The 27,817-nt window shown below is 36.6% G+C and overlaps 1 protein-coding gene across 8 annotated transcripts in view; it reads right to left on the bottom strand.

The window, feature by feature from the left end:
- The window catches only part of SMAP1 (small ArfGAP 1), a 93,107-nt gene that overhangs the window by 38,826 nt on the left and 26,464 nt on the right, over positions 1-27,817 (bottom strand). For 2 of the 8 annotated variants that reach the window (XM_066315008.1, XM_066315006.1), the window contains exons 2-6: positions 26,522-26,655; positions 25,740-25,825; positions 22,654-22,729; positions 9,635-9,709; positions 5,434-5,514 (exon numbers count right to left, since the gene is read on the bottom strand). In XM_066315008.1, the coding sequence (XP_066171105.1) occupies positions 5,434-5,514; positions 9,635-9,709; positions 22,654-22,729; positions 25,740-25,825; positions 26,522-26,655 (452 nt within the window). Of the gene's footprint in view, positions 1-5,433; positions 5,518-9,634; positions 9,710-22,653; positions 22,730-25,739; positions 25,826-26,521; positions 26,656-27,817 lie in introns of all 8 variants that reach the window. The other 6 variants (XM_066315007.1, XM_066315005.1, XM_066315013.1 and 3 more) reach the window with 3 other exon arrangements.

Here is a 27,817-nt window from a genome sequence, read left to right as displayed (position 1 = left end):
TCAAAATGCAACATAATAAAACAAACTCACAGTGTCATACTGAATTCAATTAATCAAGTATAACTGCTGCAGTCCTTCAGAACCATTCATCATCCTGATATGTTCAGCAGAACGAAAAAATCCTTGAGTGTTGATAATAGTTTGCAAATGCACAAGTACTTAGTGAAAAAAAAAAAAAAAAAAAAAAAAAAGTAGTTTGTTCTTTATATCCTAACCATTTAACTTTACTGTCCCAGTATAACACAATCTTGTCTTAAAGGGGTTTACTTACATAACTTAGATGGTCCTCAACATGCAGAATTTTACAGCAAAAACATCACAATATTTTCATGACACTGCTCAACTTATGTGAAACCTCTAAACTAAACAGTGGAGAAAGCTACACAGCACGGAACCCAAACACTTCCAAGTCTATGACACTGAATGACACAGACTTAGCTGAACTTTCTAACTTTGGATATTAGAAATATGTACCACGTTTTCCATGGACAGTTTTCCAAATAACTTCTGGCTTAATTCTGGGTTGTTAGCACGGTTGCACACCATGTTTTCTTTATTAAAAATTAGACTACATAAAAAGTTGAACCCTACAAAAAATCTGAAAGTTTAGGCACATCAGTCTTCTTCTTCTATACTCTAGGAACACTCCAGAGTCTCACAGTGTCATACCTAGTGATGCCTTTTTTATTTGAATTTGTACTGCAGAAGTACATAAACAAGTATGTCTTCAAAAACTAAACAGTCCTGATTGCTCTGAAATTCAAGAAGTCATTCATACAGCTCAGTCCAATCTCTCTGTTCTAAATAGGGCAAAGCAAATGCCTTTACTAAATGAAATCTTATTCCTTATACTCTTTGATTGCTTGTAAACAGTATTCCTCAGTTCACTCTGCAGGTCTTGTTTATCCTGGGGGCACACAGTCTCCCAGTTCACACACTGGCCATGTCCCAGCCATGCCCCTGATTACTCAGCCCGAATGACCCAAATGCACCTCATCCACTTTTCTGTGCTTCCTTTCAGTGGAAAACAGGTACAAGGCAGATGGAGTGCACACAAAGCCTGCTCCAACTTGCTGCATGAAGAATAGCATGGGGCATACCTAAAGTGCCCCTCCATGCTCCAAGAAAAAATTTCACCTAAACTATCTACACAGGTTACATTTTATTTCAGAAAATTACTAATAGGCTTTCAGAGTTCTCTCACACAAAAGTAGAATACTTATGCTACATATTCTTTCCTAAATCACCAAATAATTTTAAATTGAACACATCTAACTACTCAAGAATTAACAAAAATTCTACTCATGATAGAAATAAAAAAGAATTTCAGTGGTTTACTCTGCTCCTGAACAAAGAACTCATTCAGTCAGCTTAAGCAGAAAAGAAAGGAAAGGGGAAAAAAGGAATCATGCAGATTTGGGAAATTTCACTACCTTCAGCTGTGCAGAAGACTAATCAATAAGAAGGGAAAGCTCCTCAACAGCTGATGAAAGGGCAGGCAGGATGATGAAGTTTAAAAACGGCTAGCAAAAATCTAGCTGTTTTTTCCTGCCTATAAATTAAAGATTTTCTTGTGTAACTACGAACAAAAACATGTTTGGTGTTCAAACAACAGACTTTCTTCCCCTCCCCACTAATAAAACACACTCTTACAACATGAGACTTACTTTTTAGGCAATTTAAAATCTCTTAATTGTTGGTACAAAAGACGTAAACTTGTTTTCACTACATGACAGTCTGCCTTATGCTATTACCCTGCTGCTGGCCCATAGGAAACATTAGGAAGCACACAATTAGCTCAGTTTGATTATTTATTCCTGCAATTCAAGATAATTTTTATACTGCTAGAATTTGTGCTTCCATTGCTTGCAAACAAGCTGGGCTTTGAGCGAACGCGTCAGCTTCAAATAACCTGGCCCCAGTTTTTTATGTCATGAAAAACTAAGTAATAATTGTTACAGCAGTTTTCTTGCAGTATTTTCCCTGTTTCTTCAAAGTAACTGTAAGGATTAGGGTTTTTTTTAGGCAGAACCACTAAGGAAACTTAGGATCTACAATTGTAGAAATAGCACAGGGAGAGAGGGAGGAAAGATCCTGGGTAACTTATGCAAGTTTCTTAACTTTCTTCAGTTATACTGAAAAAAAGGTTACAGCTGCCAATAGCTTGGCAATGTCACGTGTCCTATTAAGAGTTTTGCACATCTGATGTGAAACATCTCATTGCTGGCTGCTTCCAATATAATGCTAATCACTGGACTAGACTCAATCAGTAGCTGACATAGTAAGATCTTGTTGCATTACAAATTACCCAGTAATCTCATCAGACTAAGTGAACAGCCCAGAAAAGCAGAGTCAAACAAGTATCCTTGCTACTCACTATTCTACAGTAGATCTCTCTGATCTTGAGCAAATTCTACACTGCATCTGAACTCTCCTATGTGAATTCTCACAATAAAATATTTCCCCCAAAACCCACTTCAAGCACCTGATGATTCTTTACTGAAAAGCAACTTCAGTAAGAAAACTCACTATTATTAAATCAGTTAAAAGACGATGTTCTTTGTTTATCAAAGCATGACAATCAACAAAGTACATTTTATGCCATAATTACCTGACACATTAATGCAATATTGGGATCAGAAGCTTATTAAATCAAAGCTAGAAGCTTTCAGTAATATTTGAAAATGCAAAAGAAATTATGCTAGAAATTCAGCTTGCTAAAGGCTAAGGATCAGTTATTAGGACAGGATTAGTTAGTGATAAGAGAAACTCTCAAATGGATGTAGGAGCAAATTAGTCAGCTCTATGAAGCAGAGATATGAACATGAGAATTGAATGTGAACATTTTAAATTTTTAGGATACATATTCTTGTTTTAAGAGCTAAGAAATTTCATCTCAACAGAAGATAAAATGAAGGTCACTAGGAAGTGAAGACTTGCAGGAATACATGACACTTAAGAATAGATCTGAAGTTTTCTCTAGATTCATCTTTTTACCAGTTAAAGTCCTCTGATTTTTTCTGTTTTGATTCTTCTATAGGATAGCTAAAGCACTGCTTGAATTACCTTAATCGAAAGGAAGTCTCAAAATTGTGACAGAACTGCCAACTGCTTGCTCATATCTTTTTAATTCATTAACTTTGCAAGCCTGGAATATCTAGACTGGAGAAAACCATGCCTGCAGTAAAGGCAACCAGTGACTTTACATATGAAGTGTGCAGATTTCTCACATTGTTTTCTCCTCCATGAACTGGGAAAAATAACCATCTACTGCTTGATGTGGTTGCTGAAAACACAACAGATAGTATGGTCATGATGCCTGCACTCCCTGCTGATTCAAGAGGCAATATTTTAAAAGATCATCTAGCCAGTCTCTACCTGGATGTGAAATATATTATTACTGAAATACTAATGTTTATCAGCTCCCTAAAGCAGAATCACACCACGAAAGAACCAACGTATTATTCCATGTATGAAAATAAAACCTTGTGGTTTTCTACCTCACCAACACAACAGCAGAAACAAATATATGATATAGCTCTCTTTCATTTGGGCTACAGAAAGCAACTAGACTTTTAAAATACATAAAGTTAACAGTCCAAAAGCAGTTTATTTTAAATGAATGATCCTTTAAAAGCCCAAGCTTGAAGAATGTCTTAAATTAAAAAGATGACACACAGATGAGTTCCATTTGAGCAGTCAGTGCTGATACATTAATAATGAAATAAAATATGCTGCAGTACTTCAAACATTTTGCAGCTGTTACAACAGCATGATTATCTAATACAGATATATTTACCAAATTTCACATTTTGTAGTACAAGCATTTAAAATCAAAATAGTTCTTTTTATTTGCCTAATCATAAACTGGTAATCTAATGACTTTTTAAATGTAAATCTAATCAGTGGCATTAGAATTGTTTTTTTTACTTCAAGTGGTAGGATAATCTCTCAGCTGTAACTATGCTCTGCTGTCACTTCCCCTCACTTAACCAAACATTCCCCGGCAAATAACAAAGTGCATGTATCCTTACAAAGGGAAACCCTCTCTCCCAGACCAAAAGTAGATCTTTGGACTCTAGAAAGTTAACATTTCCAAACCACAGCAATGTTTTTAGCCTCTATGACTGAAGTATATTATTATAAGGACCAAAATCAATCATTTAACTTGGCTGGACACCCTCATAAAGCTTCAATAATCAACAATTCTAATGTTTTTATTGTCATCCATAAACTTACTTTAATCTTGTACCATATCAATGACAATATCCCAGTGAAGCCTCACAATTTGTTACAACAAAATCTGCTTCTGCACAAACTCATTCCAAACTTGCTTTCTAATTTAAGAAAAATGACATTTGTATTGGGGAAGGGCTTTGTTTCCCTCCTTCAAGTATGCATGCATATATTTTTGTATCTTTTTTTTAATGTAAAATGAAAAAATTCTCTATTTGAAAACGGAATTAGAAATACATATGCAATCATAGTCTGTGAATACACAACATTTCTCATAATTGTGACACAGCACTATCAGGGAATACACTGACAGGTGGTGCCTCCAATGCATTCTCCAGACACACCACAGACCTGAACTTAGTAATGGATTCACAAGATTGGAGAGACAACATCTGTATTAAAAGGAATTAATATATTTAATACTAAAATTACTCATTTCATTTTTGTTTAGTATTAACTCTCTGCAGAAGTGCACATGGAATTTTAATTGTACCTACATTGCTAAGCCTGCTCATTATGCTTTAACATAGCACCTTAAGTTGTTTGCTTGTCATGCTGTGTGGCACAATCTTAGTTGCAAATTTTCAAGTTACTTAGAGTTACTAATTAAATTCTATAGATTATACATTTATGTTTAAAATTGATTCATTTATGAAAGACAGTATTAGATTATAATACAGGACTCAACCAAACTGACCATTTTCTGTGCAAGAATAGCAGTGGTCCATGACCCTGAGGTGAGCTCAGCTGGTCAGGGCATGGTGCCACCAACACCAAGGTTGGGGGTTCAATCCCCATATGGGCTGTGCTCTCCATACTTGGACTTGATGACCCTTGTGGATCCCTTCCAGCTCAAGACTATTCTGTGATCTTAAAAACCTCAATTAGATTTATGGTCTGAACCTGAACTTTAAGAAAGTTTAACAGATTTCCCCCTTGATCTAAGCACATTCCTCATTATTTGGTCAACCAAACTTTGTAGGCAAGCAAGAGCACAAACAAACAATTCATGTAGATTAACCAAATTACAACTCATATACATATACACTCATGTGTATATATATATATATATATATATATATATATATATATATATATATATATACATACACACATTAATTTTTTTCCCAAGTCTCTGAACATATCTAATACTTTGTGCCATTTTTAAATAACTGGGAAAAAAAAAAGTGGCATTACCTTTTCAGATGTTAACTGTTTTGATGGTTTTTCTGATTCTCTCTCCCTCTTTTTCTCTTCTTTCTTTTTTTCTTTTTCCTTCTGCTAAAAGAAAAAGAATTTAGCTAGTACTCAACCTGCAAACATATTGAATGTCTACAGCCATACAGAATATAAACAGAGATCTTTGGTTACTCCATTTTAAATAAGAGTTTATGTTTCTATCTGCTCTCCTTCCTGAAGTGACTAACTTTGCTCAAGTACTAATACTAAAAATATTATGATTATAGATTAAATTCAAGCAATTCACTTTTTCACCTGCTCATTTGCTTTTCTGCTTAATAAGCAGAAGGAAAAAAAAACCAGTATTGCTTCCAAAGCTAAGCAGAGCTGAAGAGAAAGAAATATCTACAAGTATCTTTGTTAACTCTGATAACCTCTGCCACTGAGGGTGGGTATCAGCTTCTTTGACCAAAGAACTAGACTAAGGTAAATTGCATGCTGCTTTCTGCAGAAAGGTACTATTTTTTAAAAGCTCATCTAGCAGTCTTAAAAAACACTCCTGAATGTAAAAATGTTGCTTCCAGCCATATGACAGGCCAGCCAAATTATGAGACATTATGTTGTTCCAGAAAGTGAAAATATAAAGATCCCTTTACTTTGAACATATCATAATGACACTACAGAAATTTCTTCCCTGTAGTTTCTAGTGAATGAATGTGCCAAATTACTGACCCACCTGACTGAAGCAAAGCATAAAATATTCCTGAAGGAATAACATGAAGATACATACTATCTAGGTTAGCAATTGCTTTGACAAAGTGCTAGTCTGCCTTCATTTACCTCGTACAACTACAGCACAGTACTAGTGAGTATATTTGAACACTAAATGGATGAAACAAGGGTTTGCCATCTGTAATAAAGACAATGAAACAGTAGCTCCTAAATGTTCTTTCAGTCATTACACTTGTACCCTTTTGTTCAAAGCTTCAAAACAGCCTTGTTTCAGAAAACACTACTGTTTACAAGTTTCCCAATATTAGGAGGAAGGTTGAGAGTCTAGATCTGTTCATGCAGCTCCAGTATTAAAAATAAAACAGTTAATAGTTTGTGTCAGTAAGAAATGCTTGTGGAGGTTTTTTAAACACATTTACTTAGTTCTAACTTAGTTCTAACACTCAGATGAAGGGGTTTTCTTGCTGGTGGGTTTTCTAGGGTTTTTTTTTATGGAGGTGACCAGGCACAGGGGGATCCAATCACATTCTTCAAAACTTCCAGTAATCCCTTTTCAACCTTTCATGATATTTATCAGAGGGATTGGGGCTACTCTAGTCCCAATTAAACCATGTGAATTATTTCATCAGGCATTAACCTGAACACTCACTTCCCAGAAAATGACACTATCACACTAAGCATCAGCTTACAAGCACCAGAAAGCAATGACCACAGTCATGAAACCCCAGTAAGGGAATCTGGAACATCTGTTTTGATGAAAAGAAATAGACACCTACTTAGATTTCACTGAATATAAGAACACAAAAGTGAACACAGTGGTCCAAACTAGAGGCCTTACTAATACTGTATCTCACCTGCAGTAGTGAAAGGTGTTCAAGAAATGTCTGTATGACTGGGAAAAGTATAGAGCAGTATTATATTTTGAGGTCACATAATAATCTGAGACTTGTAGTCTTATTGAACTAGGATTACAAATGCATAGCTATGCCTTTCAGTGAAGCTCAGCCTTTCTTCCATTACTGTTTCACTGACCCTAGTACCAACCTGCATCCTAAAATACACACAAATTACACTGTCAGAACAACAACTTTTCAAAAAAGTCTTTCATTTTCTGTTCCCACATCCCATTCCAATCTTCTCAAGTTGAATAATTTAAATAAACATAATCTTCTCTGCTGCTGAAACTTAGACAACTGCATCAAAAGAAGTGTCACCAGCAGGTCAAGGGACATGATCCTCCTCCTCTGCTCTCTCACAAACCCTTCCTCTGCAGTTGGGGCCCCCAACATCAGAAGGACATGGATCCACTGCAGCCCAGAGAAGGGCCACAAAAATGGCTGGGGGCTGGAACACCTCTCTCCGAAGACAGGCAGAGAAAATTGGAGTTCTTTGAGTCTGGAGAAGAAAGAGGACTTCAGGGACACTTCATAGCAGTCTTCCCATAGTAGTACCTAAAGGGGGCTTCAGGAACAATGGGAAAGGACTCTTTCAGGACAGTGACAGGAGAAGGGGGAATGGCTTTAAACTGAAAGACGGCAGGTTTAGATTAGATACTAGGAAGCATTTCTTTACTGTGAGGATGGTGAGGCACTGGAACAAATTGCCCAGAGAGGCTATGGATGCCCCATCCCTGGAAGGGATTCAAGGCCAGGCTGGATGAGGTTTTGAGCAACCTAGTCTAGTGGATGGTGTCCCTGTCCATAGCAGTGGGTTGGAATTACAAGATCTTAAAGGGCCCTTCCAACTCAAACCATTCTATGACTCTACATACAACTCTATGATTTGATTTCTCTCATCCTGGGAAAGGTTGTTTGAAGTGTCATGTAAGTACTCTTACTTTTCAATCACAGTACCCTAAATTTCCTTGAATATGTTCAAGTGAAAGCAGAGTTAAGGTTTTGCATTTTTTCAGTATATCCTGATTTCCAGTTTGACTTCAACATTTTTTTAAAGTATGTTGTGTCAAGGAAACCTCACTTCTGGAGCAAAAAGTATACGGAAACATTTATTTTTCAAGACTTCAAGAACAAGGAGGGTTTGTAGGAAGTTTCATATGACAAACACTCCATAAAGGTGATCAAATATAAACATATGCCTCTTGTTGCCCCTAACAAATCTCTGAAAGCTTAAGAGTGAGTATATTAAGACTTAAACTGTTCACCCATGCTTCTACCTCCACACCTCAGAGAAACAGTCTTGATTCCCAACAGCTTTATTTTCATTCATTTAATTTTCACTGTGGACTTGAAAACCCTCAAGTCCTTCATCTTCACACTTCTTGATTTCAATAGTCAAGTTTTCTGTGTCAGCTCCATTAGATAAAAATGAATTCAGACTAAATAAAAACATTTCTTATATGTTGCATGCATGCCAGAACTCCAACTCAAGTGTTTCATTACTTGCAGAAGCAGTCAAAAAGCACTATGAAGATAATAAAATTAAATTGACTTTATAATGGTCTTAAATTCTAAGCAAAAATTATTAAATTTTTTCCAAGTTTCATTTCTTATAACATGCCATACTAGTTATTCAGAAGAATTTTCAAATGTGAATATACCAACAGAGGTGGATAAGAAAGTAAAGACAAGTTTCATTCTTAGTGACTGCTGCTGCTCCTGGTACAACTTAGAACACATGACAAATTCAACAAGGCTTGTGGTCCTAGTCCATGTGACACTGTCATTTAAATTTTAATTAATGTTTAAATATAGCTGAACTAAAATTATTTATAATTTCTATCCAAATTTTCTGTATTTAGAAGGAAAAAGCATGATTGATATTCACATCATAAATTATTTCATAAACTGTATAGTCTCAATTTAGAGTGAAGCATCCAAAAGAACCTAAGACTGGACATTCACATTCTAAAAATGCATTTTATTATTGCTGCAAATTGTGACACTTACTGAAAGCTGATATAAATGATGCCTCATCTACTACTTGCTTGTGTGTTATGTTTTTCAAAGACCCATCTAAACAGTAAAGACCCATCTAATGTGTTATCACACACACATTTCCTAGCCAGAAGAGATACTGAAACCAGTATGAGTCAAATTAATTCTGTATTTATCTCCAAGGAGAATTAACTAAATGGCTGGAACAATACTGATAATTTAGAATCTGGAACAAGCAAGTAATACAAAAAAAGATATCAGAAATTATTCCTGATATGATTCCAAGACAGTATCACTCATGCCCATTAGCTGGGAATTAAGTGGGTTTTCCACTGTTTTGTGACACTAAATCAGAAGATAATCAGAATTTTGACATATAAACACCAAGAGGTAACAACCACACTCATACTTTGCAGTTCTATTGGCTCTTTTTATTTAGCTAGTCCAAGAAAAAAGGAGAGACGTATTTCAAATGTCTGAAGTATTAACAGCAAGTCAAACTCTCAAGTTACCTCAGTGAAATTACTCTATAGAGATGTAAACATTTGTGCAAAGCAGTAACCTGATAAGAGTTACACCCAAAACCAATATACCTCTGCTTTGCTCTTCTCAGCAGCAGCTTGCAGAGAAGGAGAAGATGCCAAAGGCTGAGCAGCATCAGATGATATCTGTACAAAACAGAGGAAAGAAATGAGAAAGAAAATAAGCAAGAACAGCTGGGAAGGGAAGCAGCGGAGGCCACTAAGAGACATAATTTTCCTTCCCCCGTTTTTTTTTTTTCCAATAATCTTGCTGGTAGTGGTTGCAAAACATCAAAGAAACGTAAAGAAGAGACAAAGAGTTTGAGGTTTTTTCTGAGTACAATATTTAAAGGAAATGTTTCAGGTAGGAAAAGTGTGACATAATGAAATTTACTAGGACAGAATATAAGGAAATGAACCTGGATAAGATCATATCAAAGGCCTAAGAAAAATAATTAGGTTTCATCCATTGTTCAATTTTTATCCAGTGTAACACTATTGAAATATTAATGTCCTGAAGCATGAAGGCAGACTGTCCCAGAGGTGGGGGAGAGAAGACAGTGCCTTTGTTCTTGTTCAATGTAACAGAATATTCTTATTAAGAGGAATGCAAAATAACTCTGAAAGTTATACATTAATTAAAGTTCTAATTAACTCTTCTCTAAGAGCACTCCAACTACATAAAGAGATTAGGGTTAATATAAAGCCACATCTTAACAGCAGGTTGAAGGATCTCAGAAAATTGACACTTCTTTTCTAGGAACTGGTATATAAAATTGCTATTAACACCACCAGACTTCCAGAATTCTCCAAAAGGTGCAGGTTAAATATGCAACAGATACAGTTTGCTCAAAAACCCAGGATTTTTCTAAAAGCATTTTCATACACCTTCCTATCCAATTTTTTTATGCATAGCTGATCACTTTAATGGAAACATTATCTTTCTGTTGCCCTTATTATAAAAATGCAACTGAAATACATTTTCCAAATATGTAGAAGATCTTCAGAGGTATAAAGCTGACACTTCTACACTGTTTTGTATCACCTCTATTATCTAGAAGGAAAACTTAGAAACAAATGGAGCTATAACAGAGTAAGTCATTATGCTGGACCAAAATAAGCAATTTAAATGACATGTTTTCACTTATTTTAAAAAAAGTAGCTTGCACTACATGGACAGAAAAGCTGATAAACAGCCTCATCATATCTCATGTCTAAATACCACATATTTCTTACAGAAAACTCTACCAGTTTCTTTATTTATACAGCTGGAATATTAACAGAATTTATATATTTAGTATTTTTACAAAGTCAGAAACTATGCCTATGCTGGAAGGTGGTCAGAGCTGCAGGAAAGATATTTATAAGGTTTAATTTTAAAACCAAATTTTACCTGTAGAAATGTGAAACAGAATTCTCATTTGTAAATTCACTGTTTTAAAATCCTTGGGTTATTAGCAGGGTTATGGATACACCTGCTGCAACGATGCAGTTTCACAAACAGTAGCATTCTGTTGCTATAGGAACATTGGGATCCTGTTTATTCCAACTGCACCATATTGTAACGAAACAATGTTGGAAAAATTATTAGGTAACTACACAATATATTGAACTACATACTCTAACATCATTCTTCTGAGTTTTTAACTGAATAAAAATGTGTAAAATTCTGAAAATGAATCATCTTAGGTATACATTCAAGCTGCTAACAAGTGGGATTTTTGGTTTGTGTTTGGAGTTCTTTTCATTCTTTTGTATACTTCAGACTTTAGGAGAATTTAAACTTGATATCTCTCACAGGTGAACAGCAGGTAAGAGCCATTTGCCACACAGAATAAGGAAAACAGAGTTTCATTTGGGGGTTAGGGGGAAAATCAGCACTGCAGGTGTTTGTCAATTTCCATCTTCTCATAATTGTTCTCAATCTTCAAATCCTCTTCATAATACAAAGGATTATCTAACCTAGAAGAAGGTAATCCTATGAAGGCCTGAAAGCAATTACTATAGTTTTGCCAATCAAGTAATGGAATCACAGGACCAATGTAGAAGTGTAATGCAAGCCATAAACATGAGACAGAGTGAAAAAGCAGTCTCTGTCTAGCCTGGGATATGGAACAAGATGTACAAGTTGAGAAATGCCCAAGCATAACGTTTAAAGACAACCAGCATCACTACAACCACTTCAGGCAAAAAAGAGCACTTGAAAGCACACTTCACACATTCAACTAAGCAAGAGAACAAAAGACATATGACTGAAGCTAATCTTTAAGAGAAAACACACTACAATGCATAAAGAACAATTTAAGTTTATGTAATGAAAGCAACAGTACAAGTTTGAGCTACTGAACAGCTTTATCACCACTGCATCGTGTTGAATTTGTTATCTACCAGGCTGCACCAGATAAGAAAAGCTGAATGAAAAAATCAAATTAAACCAAGTGGCTAGACAAAGCTAAACATGTAAATATTGTCTACCTAGAATTTTGCAAAGACTTTGACATCATTTTCCAGAGCATTCTCCTGGAGGAACTTGCTGCTCATGGCTTAGATAGGTGCACTATTCTCTGGGTACACACAAGCTGGGTGGCTGGGCCCAGAGAGCAGTAGTGAATGGAGTCACAACCAAAGAGTGGCCAGTCACTAGTGGGGTTCCCCAGGGGTTTATTACTGGGGCCAGTCCTGTTTAATATCTTTCTTTATCCAGATCCTGGATGAGGGGATGGGGTGCACCTTAATTCATTTTACAGATATTACCAAGCTGGGCAGGAGGACTGATATGCTGAAGGACAGGAAGGCTCCACAGAGGGATCTGGACAGGCTTGATCAATGGTCCAAGGCCAATAGTACAAGGTTCAACATGGTGAAGGAAGTTCAGGTCTTGCACTTGAGACTCTAGGGGATGAGTGGCTGGAAAATTCCCCTGGGGAAAAAAGGATCTGGCAATGCTGGTTGACAGCCACCTAAATTTCTCCATCAAAATCCAAAAAGCAATTTCCAGTCCTATTCCAGAATTCAAGTGGAAAAGCACACACTGATCTACTCTGACAACACGCTTGCTCTATGCTCTGGAAAGCACTCACCCAAGACATCTTTGACTATTGACACCTTAAAGTATCAAACAAAACCAGTGGTGACCTCTGTAACTAATCATACATACTGCTAGAAAAAAAAAAAAAAAAGCTGCATGATTGTGTGCATTACCAATGTAATGCAGAATGAGTACCAGCATATGAATACATCATTTTAACTTAGGAGTAGATACATCTTTTGATTAAGAAATTAATTCAGAATTGCCTAAAACAAAGAATGATGGCAAGGAGCTCTTTCTTAAGTTTTCACATTTCTCATTTTTTCACAAAATTTTGATTGCATTTCAGACCAGAAGATTTGCAGTCATTTAATTTTTATTAATTCTTGAATCTCCTTCCATTGTTTGTGCTTTGTGACTCCTTTTTAGAAAGATGATACAACAAAAATAATAATTTTGCATATTGAAATTCAATACTCTCTTTTAAGCATCTGGTACCTTTAGTGCTGAGCAAGAAATTATATATACATGCAACAGTACTGTAAGATTTCCGCTTCAACTGCACTCTGTGAGAAACCCTTTGGTTCATTAAAAAATTTAACAACAGAAAAGAAAGAATATAGTCCTGTTCCCAGCCCTTTTTATATAAAAATATGTTACCTGTCCCCATTTTCCTCCCTAAAACATTTCTGTATTATCTGATAAGTTATTACTTAGTGGTGTCACTACCCAAATACATGCTCAGTTAACAGTTCATGCAAAAGCAAGAATACAAACAGTAGTTGGCCCAATGTCTTGATGTAGTCTGTTGACAAGACTACTACTCCAAGTAAAAAAAAGTAAGCTTTAAACAAGAACTAAATGGAGTTATCAGCAAACACAACATAAAAAACTAAGAATAATTTTACTTTAGCTTGTACTGACATGTTTCTGATGCTACATAACAGTCATACAAACACTATAAGTCATTAAGGTGTACGTATCTTATTAAAGTTGATTATTAAGTTTTCATGTGCTTTTATTTGTAGTTTTTCCAAAATCCTGCATTGATGTAATGCATGTCATTATTTAGCCTTTTATAAAAAAAGGATTCAAGTTGAAGCTTTATAAGCCTACACTAAGCTTCCATTTAAATATGGAATGCAGGGTGCTATCATGCAGAAGATTCAAGACATTAAAGAATGAGCACGTTATCAAACCACTCAGGAAGTCTGCAGCTGAACCAAATACAAAAGTGCCCTCGAGTGGCCAGTTTATACACACACAATATGCTGGGAAATAGCCTAAATGAAGAGGACTATCCTATTCCATTCTATTTCATTTGACAGGTTTTACGTTTAGCTGCTAGATATGTTTTTCTTATTTCAGCAGACTTCTGACTTTATTACTATGTATCTCCAAAAAATGTTGAGAATACTAAAATAAGAAATTTATCCTAAAGCAGTAGCAATTATAGACTGCTAGTAGATAGATATAAACACACAAATCAACTGCTTGACATTTTTTAAAGAGGTCTATTCTTGAAATACTGAAAGAAGCATAAGAATACTAGCGTACTATTAAAAACACCTATGAATTTTTGGAAGTTCTTAAGGCTAACTAGCAAGGCATTTTTTAAATTACTAAAATGTCTCCCTGTGCTAGGTTGGGTTGAGGTAGAATTAATTTTCTTCACAGTACTAGTAAAGGGCTGCATTTTGGATTTGTGCTGAATGCAAGGTTGATTAACTATAGAGATGTTTTTGTTATTGCTGGGCAGGGCTTACACAGAGCAAAGGCCTTTTCTCCTTTTCACAGTGCAGAAGTTGGGGCTGCATGGGAGGCTGGGAGGAGAGACAGCCTAGACAGACGACCCAAACTGAGACCAAAGGGATATTCCAAATCACATCACATCATGCTCAGTATAGAAGGTGTAGGGAAGAAGGAGGAAGGGGGACATTTAGAGTGATGCCATTTGTCTTCCCGAGTCACTATTACACATGAGATGGCTGAACACCTGCTTGCCCTTGGGAAGCAATGAATTAATTCCTTGTTTTGCTTTGCTTGTGTGCATGGCTTTTGTTTTCCCTGTTAAGCTGTCTTTATCTCAACCCAAGTTTTCTGGCTTTTACCCTTTTCAATTTTCTTCCCAAGCCTGCTGGTGGCAGAGTGAGCGAGCAGCTGCATAGCACTTGGCTGCTGACAAGGGTGAAATAAAAACACTCCTCTATTCTATGCTGTAACACTGGACTCTTATGGACACCCATAAGAGACATTCAGAGTCCCATGTTGCACAAAACAGAGCAGTGGTCGGCTATGAAAGAAGCCAGTACTGCTCTTCTGTCAATATCATGAACACACTCAGCACTCCTCCACCTCTTCAGAGTTACCATCCTAATTACAGAAATAGAGGAAACTTATGAATAAGCCAGTTGTAGTCCTGAACATGTGCAGAGCTATAGGTATTTGTAACATTTACATCAGAGACACAATTATACACTGTTCTAGGAAATACAGATATATTTAACAGACTTGAGAACAAAATATTTTTTTCCCAACTCTAACCCAGAACACCCTCACCTACTGTTGCCCAGTTTTTTTTAGATTATTTATCTTCTCCTTTCAATAATCACCTCTGTGAGATATTACAAAGAGTCACCATGGCTTAGTTAAATGCTGACACTGGATAAACAAAACAGATGCATTTAATGTCTTACTGAATTGACCTCCATTTCTCCTGTCCAGCCTAACCACTGCTTTCTGCATTCGTTCCAGGGAAAATTGTCTTTAGTGAGAATTTCCCTGCACTTCAGAACAATACCGTCTTTTCCCCTAAGTGGCGTGCTCTGCTGCATGCAAGATCATTTACATTTTCACAATCCATGTTAAATTGGTAAGGTAGGGACTAGAGATTTCATCTTTGGCAAAGTTTTGCTTACTTGGACATAGCAACTTGTAGCTATGTGGCTCAGCTATGTGAAGTACTCCTTGAAGTACTTTTGGAAGTGGGGAAAACAAGACCCTCCACGTGGGAGCTACTGCAAATGCAGCTGGCTTACTGAAAATCCAGTCTGGCTTCTCCAGCTCCTTCATTTATTCCACTGCTTGGCACAGTGATGCTGAAGGGCTGTTACTTACACTCAGGCACTGATATTGGAGCAAACACTATTTAACTTCTTCAGTAACAAGCCATGCAGTGGGGCAGAGTACAGGTTTGGAAAGGGTACAAACAGGAAAAGTGGTTCATGCATTATAGAGGTGTACTGCCATTCAGAGCACCACTAAAAGAATGGGCCATCAGGAATCACCTGACATTCAAAGGAAAGCGCCAAGTCCTGCACCCAGGGAGGAATAACTCCATACTCCATGCACCAATATTGGTTCAGTATCAAGTGGATGGAAAGCAGATTTGCAGGAAAGGACCTGGAGGACAAGCTGGACATGCGCATGCACAATGGAAAATTCTGGGTTCACAAGTACAAGAGAGACAAGGGTACACAGAAGCAAGTCCAGCAAAGACACACTAAGATGATTAAAGGACTAAAGCATCTTTCAGACAAGGAAAGGCTTAGTGAGTTCAGATTCTTTAGTCTGGATGAAAGAAAATAGGGGTGGGGAATGAGCAGGGAACAAAGACTAAGGCAGATAGACTGTTGCCTGTGACATCCAGAAACAGGACCAAGATGCACTGAACATAAACTGAAACACAGGAAAACTCCATTGAAATATAAGAATAAATTTATTTCTTTTACTGTGGAGGTGGTTGAATATTGGAACAGGTTGCCCAGAGAAGTCATGGAGTTTCCAGCCCTGGAGACATTCAAATGCACTGTACATGAGACTCAAGGGTTGCTTCCAACCCCAGGTATTCTGCAAATAATATAATTTAACCCATTCTAACAAAATTATCTTGAAAATAATTTACCCTTCTTTCCCTATCCCTGCCTTCATGTCATAATTCTCATAGGGTACTTCAGTGCTTCCTATCAGTTGATTCCAAAGCTTTTCATAGACCACAAAAAAACGCCAGTAGGTTTACTGCACTTTTGGGAGGGGTCCTGGTAACCACTCCCTTCACAGTAACGACTGAATGCTTTTGAATGCTAGCCACTGTAAACTGAAATGTTCATGTGCCATTTCATACCCCAATTTGTACATTTTAAGATGCCTACCTAACATATTTTAGTGCAGTAAATGTATTACAGATTTAACCTCCTTAAGATAACTTTTTGTGAAGTGTGCCATCACAGTCTCTAAATGCACATCACATTTTAGCCAGTTGCCTAAGTTCATACTTCTTAAATTATACACAATGTCTTAGGAAAACATGAAAAATGTAGACCCATGATTCTTTTTCTTCAGTGAACTTAAGAGTTACATGAAACTTCTGCTCCATACATAATTCACACCCTTTCTTAAATACAGAAACTTAATTTCCTATTCTCTAAACATCGTCAGGATGTGATAATATATTCCCACTTCATGTAATGGAATGGATTGTACCAGATCATAATTTTTGAGACTTAAAGTATTTGAAATCTACTTCAGCTGAGTCATCATCCACCGTGAATAAGACAATTCCTATATGCATTCTCCTATATACTTATTTTTATTAAAAGCTGAAGTGATTGTTTATGATAATATTCACATAGCTAACCTTTATCCTCACTCAACACAGTGAGCTCACTGCTCTTCCTCATTACTTGTATGACATAAGGGTCATTACATTAGATAAAAAAATAAACAATAGTCAAAGAAAGATTTTTTTACAGGTTTTATTTTACATGAAAGAGGATGTACTTTTTTTTTTGTTTTTGGAGAAAGTATGACTTGAGACTGCTTCAAACTTGATTTCCTGAATCTCCATGCAACTTTAGGGATTTTTTTAACTTAGCAGCATGCAGATAGGGTCAAATTCAATTATTAGGGTTGTGAACAGAAAAAACTTCTTTAGTGCAGTCCTGTGCCTCAAGGAGTAACCCCAGCAGTTCTTACTGCATATTCTAGACAGACATAATTTTTTCTGGAAACTTTTTTCTAAAAATTACATATTTCCTCTTTATTTACTGATAAACTATAATCACTACTTCAAAGCTGAAGTCCTCTAGGCCAGTAATTTTGGAAGATTCTTACTAACTCCACAAAACCTAAAACAAGCAGGATTTGCCACTTCTCTTGGCCACTGAATCTAAGATCGTAAGCCTCACTAGCAATTCTCCTCCACATAACGAGTTACCTAGCTCTGGTAAGTATTGGGGACTTAATACAGTGGTTTTCAGCCAGGATGAATACTCTATTCAGACATTACTTTCATAAAACCCCACACTCCAGAGCATTTCTCCACAGTTCATATTTGCCTCACTTATATTTACTGCAACCATTCTGAATAAATCCATCAAGTCATTTATTTAAGCATACAAGTTCAGATTCTTGGGGAAAAGTGTTTGTATAATTGTAAGCTGTGCTCTTTTAAGAGTGTTTCAGGACACAATAAACTAAAGGAGCATAAGCAGGTTCATGAGAGTCCAAAGCAAACAAAAGACTAAACTGTCTTCAGGACCAAGATGATTATAGACAAAACTGTTCTGCGCGCATTACCCTTTAATTCTAGGATTGCTGTATACAAAAAACCCCTATGGTGAACATGAAAGGATTGACATATGCTTGAAAATGATGATCAAGTCAATTTTGTAGAATGATATTCCTGGTTTGATGTCTGTACTACCTGAAGGACAGTTTTACCATTCAAAATCACCTCTTGCTACTTGACCTATGGCAACTGTCTGTTGCTAACTATAGAAGCAATGCAAGCTCCCACTTGCATTTTAGAAGTTTTCAAGAATAAATGAAGTCAAACAGCACAGCATATTGCACAGGAAACTGTTCTTATTACTTTATCTTAGATGCCACATTTATAAAGATGCCTTAATTGTTTCACTGCTATGTGAAGTTTGATTTATTGGATTCTAAGCTATACTTTACACCATCCATGGCTTATGTATGCCTAAAAATCAAGAATGAGGTCTGCCAGAAAATTAATTCCAGGACATCAGTATTATGCTGAAGATACTTAAAATATGTTTACTTGCTAACAGCTATTGCTGCTCCTAAGCTGATATTCAAAGAACAAAACCAGTTCTTTCCAATAAACAATACCACATCACACGTATTATTCACAGGATAAACATACATACATTTCTTCTGGGTATCAGCCTCTCAGGTCTTTCTCTAAATTGGCCACAATCATGCACTGGGTCTAAGCAAGAAAATGAGAGTAACTATTTACTGATAACCTGTTGGGAGTCCAGGGCATTCCTCTGGGCACCCTGGAAGGCCACAGACCTCAGCAGAGAGGTCTGCGACCAGAGCAAGAAGGTTTGAGATCTGCATGGGGGGTTGTAGTAGACTTTGGCACAGAGCCCAGAAGGATATTGTCTTTGACTTCAGCCCATGGGAACGGCTTCCAACATTGAGAGAAGAATTACAAACCACAAAGGTGTGAAAACAGTAGTTTATCCTAGCACAGGGTGGAAAATTGTAGTTTTGGGTTTTTAGAATGTAGGTGAATGGGGGACAAGATGGAGGAATTAGGGTGGTGCCCTGGGTGGTGGTTCTTCTCCCTTGGCATCCATCTTGATGGTGGCACAAAGTAGTTTAGGGAGATTGGGTCAGAGTAGAGTTGACCCCTTTAGTATAGGTGATAAGCATTGGCACATAATAGTAAATAGGTGATATGTAGTTTTCTGTATAAAAAGGCTGCAATGTCCCACTGCAGGGGGAGTTGCCTTGTGTCCTCACTGCTGTTCAGATCTCGGCTGGACGCAGAGAACATTGTGAGATATGAAATAATAAACAACACGAGATATCTTGAAAAACAAGACCTTGAAGACTCTGCTTCTTTCTTGCAACGTGGCTCAGGGCTTTCAGAGGCAAAAACTCTTAACCACCTAAATTCTCAGGTGAAGAATCAAAAACTGAGAATAACCCACTTAAAACAGCTGAGTAAACTGTACCACACCTTTAGTCCTGAATAGTGATGCATCTCATCAGAACAAGCATCTCATTTTTCCAAAAATGACGGATCAGAAAACTCCAAGATAATATCCATTTTAGTAGATTTAAAAGATTTTTAAAGTCAAGTTGTTTTCAGTCAGCATTAGATTATTCTAATGTATATTTGATATCTACTTAAATGCATTATTCTATTAAAAACGTAACTAGCCAATATAATCACAGATGCTTTTTTTGCCCACAGCTTTATCCTTCATCACTTTTCAGTGTCCATGAAGAAAAAAAGTTTTCCTATTTGCCTATTTTTAGTCTGCATGTTTGATGGCACTACTGGCCTCTGCACTACCCAATTTTGTTATAATGCAACTCTAAAAATCAAACTTAGTAATACAACAGTCTTGTTAGAAAACAAAAGATCTTCTATGCTTAAGAATAATAAAATAAAAAGTTTTGCAACCAAAGACATTTGTAACTCATTGTAACTAATGAATCCTGAGAGTCAAAAACTGAACATTGACATATACTCCAGGGCTTCAAGACGCAGAATACATTCACATAGATAACCTTGAAAAGCTCATGAACCCACCAAAATCACACTAGAAGAAATATTGTACTGCATGTTTTAAAATAATCTATTTAAAACAACTTTTATGCTACAGGAAGCTTTTACCGCAAGCAACTTGCAACAGTAGGTGAAATCTGGGAAAGCCCCTTAAATCTTCACATGCCACCACCGTGTGTGTGTGAAATTACCACATTAAGGAAAGTGACCCTTAGGCATTGCAACCCTCTTTGTGCACTTCTGCATCACCTCCTTATACCTAGGAGGGATTCATTTTACCAAAAGACAATATATGTATGCACTTCTAACTTAAATTAGTCTTAATCCAAGCTGAAGGCATTTCCATTTCAAAGGTGGTAACCAAAGTGTGCTAAAAAGCTCATGTGTCTCACCAAGAATACTAATTTGATTAAAATAAGGTACAAGATGCTCTTTGCAAAAGTATGGTAAAGAAATTTTCCAGAAGAGCTAGTCATGGTATAGCACTGACACCCCATGAGAACAGTTCACAAGAACTGTCTTCATTCACTATTATTCATCTAAGTATTGTACCAGCAACTGCTTTGATGCTAACAAAACATTTCATGGGGGCTGAAGGCATCAAACTCCCCCTTTCTCCACAGCTGCCCCTCAATTCCCAGGGAATTTCAGCCACCTTCTAGCAGGGTAGAAAGAGGGAAAGTGGCTCAGATGTCATTAGGACTGCAAAACAAAAGCTTTAAAAACTTTGCAGTTTTCAAAAGGAAAACTGCATTCCTTTCTTATTCCATACTCCTCAAACTTCCCAAAGAGCCCCAAGTGCTGGAAGCATACAGTAATCTCCCCTCTTCCCTGCCAACAGTACCCAAAAGCAGAAATGCAGAGTACCAGACAAGCAGAAAGGAGGCTCAGCTTCACCTTTTCTTCTTCTTCCTTGTCAGGCCCAGGTCCAGTAGACAGACAATCACTGAACACCAGTTGCTACAGGTAAACTGAGCTGGGCCAGGGCCAGAGCCAGGGAGGACAAGCAGCAGAAGCATGAGACAATGACTGTAGGTGCTACACTAGTCCAGCTCATTTACTATCATGTACTTTTAGGATCTGCCATAACTGTGGCTACAGATTGTCCACCTCAAACCTGATGCCACAGGGTCTTGAAGAAACACAGGTGACTCTGAATGTGCACGACTCATCTATTGCTAAAATATTGTACAATCAGATTTTACTCCCAAAGAGATTATGCCATTTACACTAGTCAGTGAAAGAAAAGCCCAAGTAGGAAGAAAGCCCACAGCAGTAACATGTATCTCTTCAGCTTCTCTAGATTCTATCCTTGCTGCTGTGGCACACTGATTTATATTACTCTGCAATACGATAAAGCAAAATCTGATTACCCCTTCAAACATATTAAGGCAGGAGTGAACTGCTACGTTAGAGATCAAGGTTCTCTGCTTAGAAAGATCTTGACTGTCTTTAGAACTTCTTTAAGAAGTGTAATTTTAAACTCTTCTTCCTACTTTCAATTTTGGAATTAAAGTAAAAAAGGGTAACCAACTTGTAATTTAAGCCACAATCATATTTTACTATCTTAAGAGAAGCAATTTTCCCCTATTTCATCAGTACTTAATGAAGTACCCTTCTGTATTTTCCAGTCGTGCCTTTTTTTCACCCTTCTAAAATGAAACCATCACTCAAAGATCGATTTTCTCAAATAGGAAATGCAGCATAAACTTCCATGCTTTACACCTGCACTTGCATTTGTCCCTGTCAAAGCTCACTGCCTATTAAGGCAGAGTAGTAAAGCTACATGCTAGGCCATACTTAAATAAAGCAGGTACTGAGCTGTGTATGTTTAAGCATAAATACAACTATATAAAGAAAATCGTATGAACTAGATGATGTATCTCAGATACAGATGTATCAAAAAGCAAAGAAACAAAACCTAACAAGACACTGAACTTCAGTAAAGGTTCAAATTCTCAAAACTCCTTTGCCAGAGAAGCACTCACCAACTTACTGTAGTGAACACACAGGTACAGGATTTAACAGCAGGCTCATCATACTGCCTGTGTTTGCTACTACAGTGCACCTCACCACAAGCAATTGTCTGGAATTCAGCAAAACAAAGACTCAAAACACCCTAGGATTTCTCACTGAGGTTTACAGAGAATGAGGGAAGACCATGTCACCAGAAATAATAATCCTATCTTACCCCTGTAACATGGAAAAAGATAAATAAAAGACTTGAACTATACTGTTAAAGAACTACCCAATAAGTGAAAAATATAAAGGGTCATAAATAAGCGACCTGTTGAATCACAATGCTTTGCTGATGTAAATGTAATAAACAATGTAGGTAAAATTTATGGAACCTAGGAATAGTCTTCAAAAGATAGAGAAGAAAGCACTTAGCTCTGAGTCAAAAGATTTCCAACTGTAAGACATTTTAACATGCATAATATTTGCTACATTTCTCTTACACAGCTTTCAAAAAAAAAAGTGACAGAATTCTTGGTTTAAGTGTTTACTTACATTGAAGGCATTAACTGCATTTTTATCATAATACTTCTTCTTTTCATATTTATCCCTGATGAAAAATTCCACAGCTCTGGAAGTAGCTAGTTTAAGGAAAATATGTATTCACATAAATAGTAACATCAACTTAAAAGCTCATTGGTTATTCAAATTAAAAAAAACTACACCTGATTCATCTCATTTTGTATTTTTAAAACAGCAGAACAAACCACTCCACACAGAACAACTGTTGCTGCGGTGCCCAAAGTAAGCTTCTTTCTACTACACAAAATTAATCAGTTTAATCTCTGAAGAAAACAATATGAGAAAGATAGAATACAAGTAACTCAGTGTTCCACAATTAGGACCTGGTATTTATAAACACCATGGCTGTAGTACTGAAAACACTTAAACAGTGGTACTCATATATGGTAAATAATTATAGTTTACCATCCCAACTTGGGGAAAAAATACTTTCTCTTCATAAAAAAGGTGAATAGTATGTACCTGTTCTCTGATTTGCACATTACACTATTTATCAAATGCTGATCATAAATACTTCACTAAGTCCTCCATGGGAGTCTCCTGTTAAAACAAACATCCCTGTGGAAGGGAAAAAGAGCCCAAATAACTAGTGATAAAGAGATATTGAAACAAAGATGAGAATAGCAGCAAGCATATTGCTGTAGAAAACCAGAACTGACAACTCAGTAGCTCAAATGCAAAAAGAAAGCCAATTGTTTTCCTCAATTATTCTCTCAACTTCATAAAGCAGCTCATCCAAAGCAGTTTGAATACTTTAATTTTAGTAAAGCTGACTCACTAGGATCTGAAGAATAAAATTTAACTACTTTGTCCAGCAACGCGATTATCCATCCAAAAACTGATATTGCAACTGTGGAAGCTCCAAGTCACTGCCTCAAACTTCCAAAGCAATTTTTCTTCAATCGATGGAAAGATAATCTTAGGACACAGTACGTGGAGCTAAGGGTAACACTGAATTCAGAGCATTCATTTCCTTCATTCTGTTCATCAAATTATATTGTCAAAAATCATAGTTTCAAAATGTACACAAGTGTCACCTGAAGGTAGTTTCATAAAAGTTACAAAAATCAAAACACTACTTTCTACCTCTTTCCAAATATATATAAATTGTAAATGGCATCCCGAGCACTTTGAAGGTACAACTATTTTAGTACTAATAGTGCAAAAAAATTATTCACTGTTGTTGGAAAAAAATATTTTTGAACAGGAAACTAAAGCTGCCATATGAAGAAAAAAATCAGTGTTCCTTAAAGTCAGCTTCTACACTATAGCATCCCTGCCAAGTACAAGGGAAGGAAAAAAAATGCTTGGAAAGGTCAACCTTGTGATTAAGAAGCAGAAATGAGGAGGGATCTTCAGCAGGAGATTTTGGGCAGATCCCACATACACATTTGTCCCGTGTCTCTGCTTTACTAACTTAAAACTAGAAGTATATTATAGTGCTACAGGAAGTTAAACACTAATATAGGTGAACATATACAAAACTGACCATCACACGCAATATATTTTCAATGTTTATCCAAAAGAATGTTCAGAATACAAGAATATTCACAAGCAGAACACTGATGACATACTAAGCTGATTTTGTAGTGACACAATGGGCAAAGAAAAAAGGAAAAAAACATCAGTAACACAACAGCTTGTCATGAATGCCAAGTAGGTAAGTAGCTGCCAAAGTTATGAGATAACTGAGAAATAAATCAGAAAATGTTGGAATCGCCTCTCCTCACAGCACAGTATTAATAAAGAAAACACAGGCAATGAAATATATTCAGTTGACTAAGTCCACCAGTTAGAAGCTAACAACCATTCAAAAGGGTATGTAATAAATTCAAGGCAGATATTGTGAAAAAAAAATATCTTGAAAGTCTAAAAATTAGGGGTTTGGTCTGACCTGACAACAAATGCATAAAGTATTATTACTTGCAGCAGCACCAGTGAATTTAAGTTAGCTGCAGCAAAAACAAACAAACAAAAAAATCTTCAAGATCCATTTTTGAGTAAGTTTTAGTCAAAATATTTTAATCATATGGCTAAAAAAAATTCTAGAATATTACAGATGGAATACTATGATGCTACCTGGTTCCAGTTACTTTCTTCTTATGAGGATGTATGTTTAATTCAAAAGCTACTACAATATGAAAAAGGTATCTGTTTTGCTCAAGCGCATTTTATAATGAGGATTCTAACCCTTCCAAAAAATAAAACTTCTGCCATAACATATCATAGAGTGCAGTATCTAATAAAGACAAGAACCAGAATCACCTTTGTATATAGCAAATTTAGATCAAGTTACAACTAAGTCTGCTTATCAGCTCCTGTAGCTGGGGAAAGACTCAGCTCACTTAAGAGTAGGTGTTAAGGATCTCATTATAATTGAAGAGTTACAGTAAGATCAGGTGAAGCAAATCCTACCCACAGAGTAACTTCACTAAATCAAGAAAAAAACACAGATCTAAATTAATGCCATTACATATTATCCTAGTGATTCAGTACATGTATTTAGTAAGAAAAGTTATTTGCTGCCAGCAGACGTTTTTTCTTCCAACCCTTCCCATCCAGGTACACAGTGATAATCACACACAAACACAACTAGTGGCCCTCAGAGAGCTTGGATTTATTTACGTATTCTCATGCTAGTCACCTAGAGAAAGAAATCCATACTTCACTGGAGTAAGATACAATGGCTTATTTTACTTTACCATGCAGCTGATCAAATGCTTCTAAACTTCAGATGGCAGTTACTCAAGATAAAGAAAATATTCAAGGACTCTCCAGTATCACTCTAACTTCCTACATACAGGGAATTTACGAAGTCACCTCTTCTGAAAGCAAAAATAAATGGTGCTTGCCAAATCTCATTACAAAGTAGATTTGCTATGACTGAAGTAATTTAAATCTTTTCTCAACTGTTTTCAACTTCCACTGTCATTTCATATACAACAATATCAATGAAATGAATAACATAAGCTGACAAATGTAGCAGTTCCTTGAAACAGTCATAAGATCTCAATTGCATTAAAAGTCATTTCAATGTGAAAGCAAAACAAAAAGGATACTGATCTGTTTGAGGTCTTCGAAAGTTCTCTGGCAGATTAGCTTCATAGAGTAGTCTTGCTTTAGTATTTCCCATTTCCTGCATGCACTAGGGAAAAGTGGTAGAACACAGTTAGTTCATGTCCATAAATACTTGAAACTCTGAAACAGTCAGAATGCTACTGGAGTGCTTAAATGACACTGCAAGTTTTTAACTTAGAGACCCCCTAGTTGCCATACGTCTTGGGAGGTTATGACCATGGCACAGGAGGGCTGCCTGCCCCGACTAGACGGACAAAGCTAGCAACATTGATGCTGTCTGCAGTGTTAACTAACCCATCCAGGGACAGCTCTGATCCCTCAGGATGGCTCTTCAGACAAGGAAGAGAACAAGTAATAAAATTTGCCAAATGGCTAGAAGAGGCTTTGGACTGAAGCATACCTGGAAGAGTCAGTGCTTGATACACCAAAAGAACACAACCAGGTATCACAGAGATATGTTAGTGGTACTGCCCTGTTCCTTACTAAAAAGGCTTATAACACTTTTTCTACACATACAACCAAGAAGTAACTTTCAGAGCCCCTGGGGCAAGGTAGAATATTTCTAAAATGATACAGGAATGAGAGTAAACCAACTTCTGAAGGGAGTTTTATGAACTTAGGCTCATTACATTAGAAGTATGAGACATGCAAAAGCTAAAAGGATTGTAAAACATGCAAGTAGGGCATTATGATAAATGCAAATCCTTTCAGAAGTACCCCTGGCACCCGTTCCAAACTAGAAACATATCTGAAGATATTTTACCTGTATTTGTTCTGGTGTCCATTGATCCAGGTTGACAGACTTGACCCTTGATATATGAACTCCAAGATTTCGATGTATTCCAGCACATCTGATGCAGATAAAAACACCAGTGTTCCAAGAAGCCCATCTTGGTCCTAAAATGAATGGGAAATAAATAAATTATTTTCAAAATTCCATATACTGTGAGGATTTTCTCCAGCATAATTCTGTATCAGCAATGTGAATGAGCAGGCTTGAATAAAGCCTCACCTCTGCTTCTCTAGAATAGTTACCACTTTTAAAATTGTTAACACTGGAAATTGTTATTCACAGATTTCTACTTCTAAATAATGCCACAAAACATTAACTAGTCAAATTTATCTAGAAAGTTGTATGTTGTGTCCACCTCCGAAACAACAAATGAACTTTAGAAAGTTGGCTTACTAGCAACGAGATTTTTGCTTGCATCTTGAGTAACTTTTATGGCTATGCCTCAAATGAAGCATCAACAGAAACCAGTAGAAGCTGCTCCTTTTTCTCCATTTAAAAGCTTCTTAGGACATGCATCTGTACTTAACTTGGAATTAAATGCAGGGCAATCTTGTATTAATGCAACAAATACCTCATACAGCACAGACTCTACAACAGTAGCATGCAAGCTCTCAGGAAATGATTACACAGAGATTTGCAAAACCAACTGATAACAATATCCAGCTAAGAATGGTGGAAAACTGAGTATGTTCAGTATCCTTGATTTCTAAACTACCATTCACAGCCAAATGGATTTTCTAACAGAATCAGGCTGATTTATTAACCACTACTATGTTTCAACTGTGCTGGCATGTTGAGACAGTTAAAGTATGCTGGCCTGAATTTTCATGGTGACACTGAGGATTTTTCACTTGAAGCTACTATTCATTCCCTAATTAAACACATTTATATCATTTTATTCCAGCCCTGTACATCGTCCATCTAGTTCTGAGCTCTAAGGAGTTTCAAAAGCAAAAAGGCATATTGAAGAGCTGGAAAACATTTCAAGCAGTTATTTTCTGCTTTTGTATGACAGATGTGTACCTAGACCACTTCTGCAACTGCAGTCATTTGCATTTCAATATCAATATATTGTATGAACACTTTCCTGGGACCTACAAAAGAGCTTCATGCTTCCCTCTCCTGATCTTTAGCTTAGGACTGTGTTGGTGTGACCCGGCAAACACCCAGAGCTGCTCACTCACTGTCCTCTCCTACAGAACAGGGAGAAAAGAGCAGCAAGGTGAGAAGACTTGCAGACTGAGATAACAATTTTATTAAGTGAAG

Source organism: Sylvia atricapilla, chromosome 3, assembly GCF_009819655.1.
Source record: "Sylvia atricapilla isolate bSylAtr1 chromosome 3, bSylAtr1.pri, whole genome shotgun sequence".
NCBI lineage: Eukaryota > Metazoa > Chordata > Aves > Passeriformes > Sylviidae > Sylvia > Sylvia atricapilla.
This window is presented reverse-complemented; position numbering and strand designations above follow the sequence as displayed.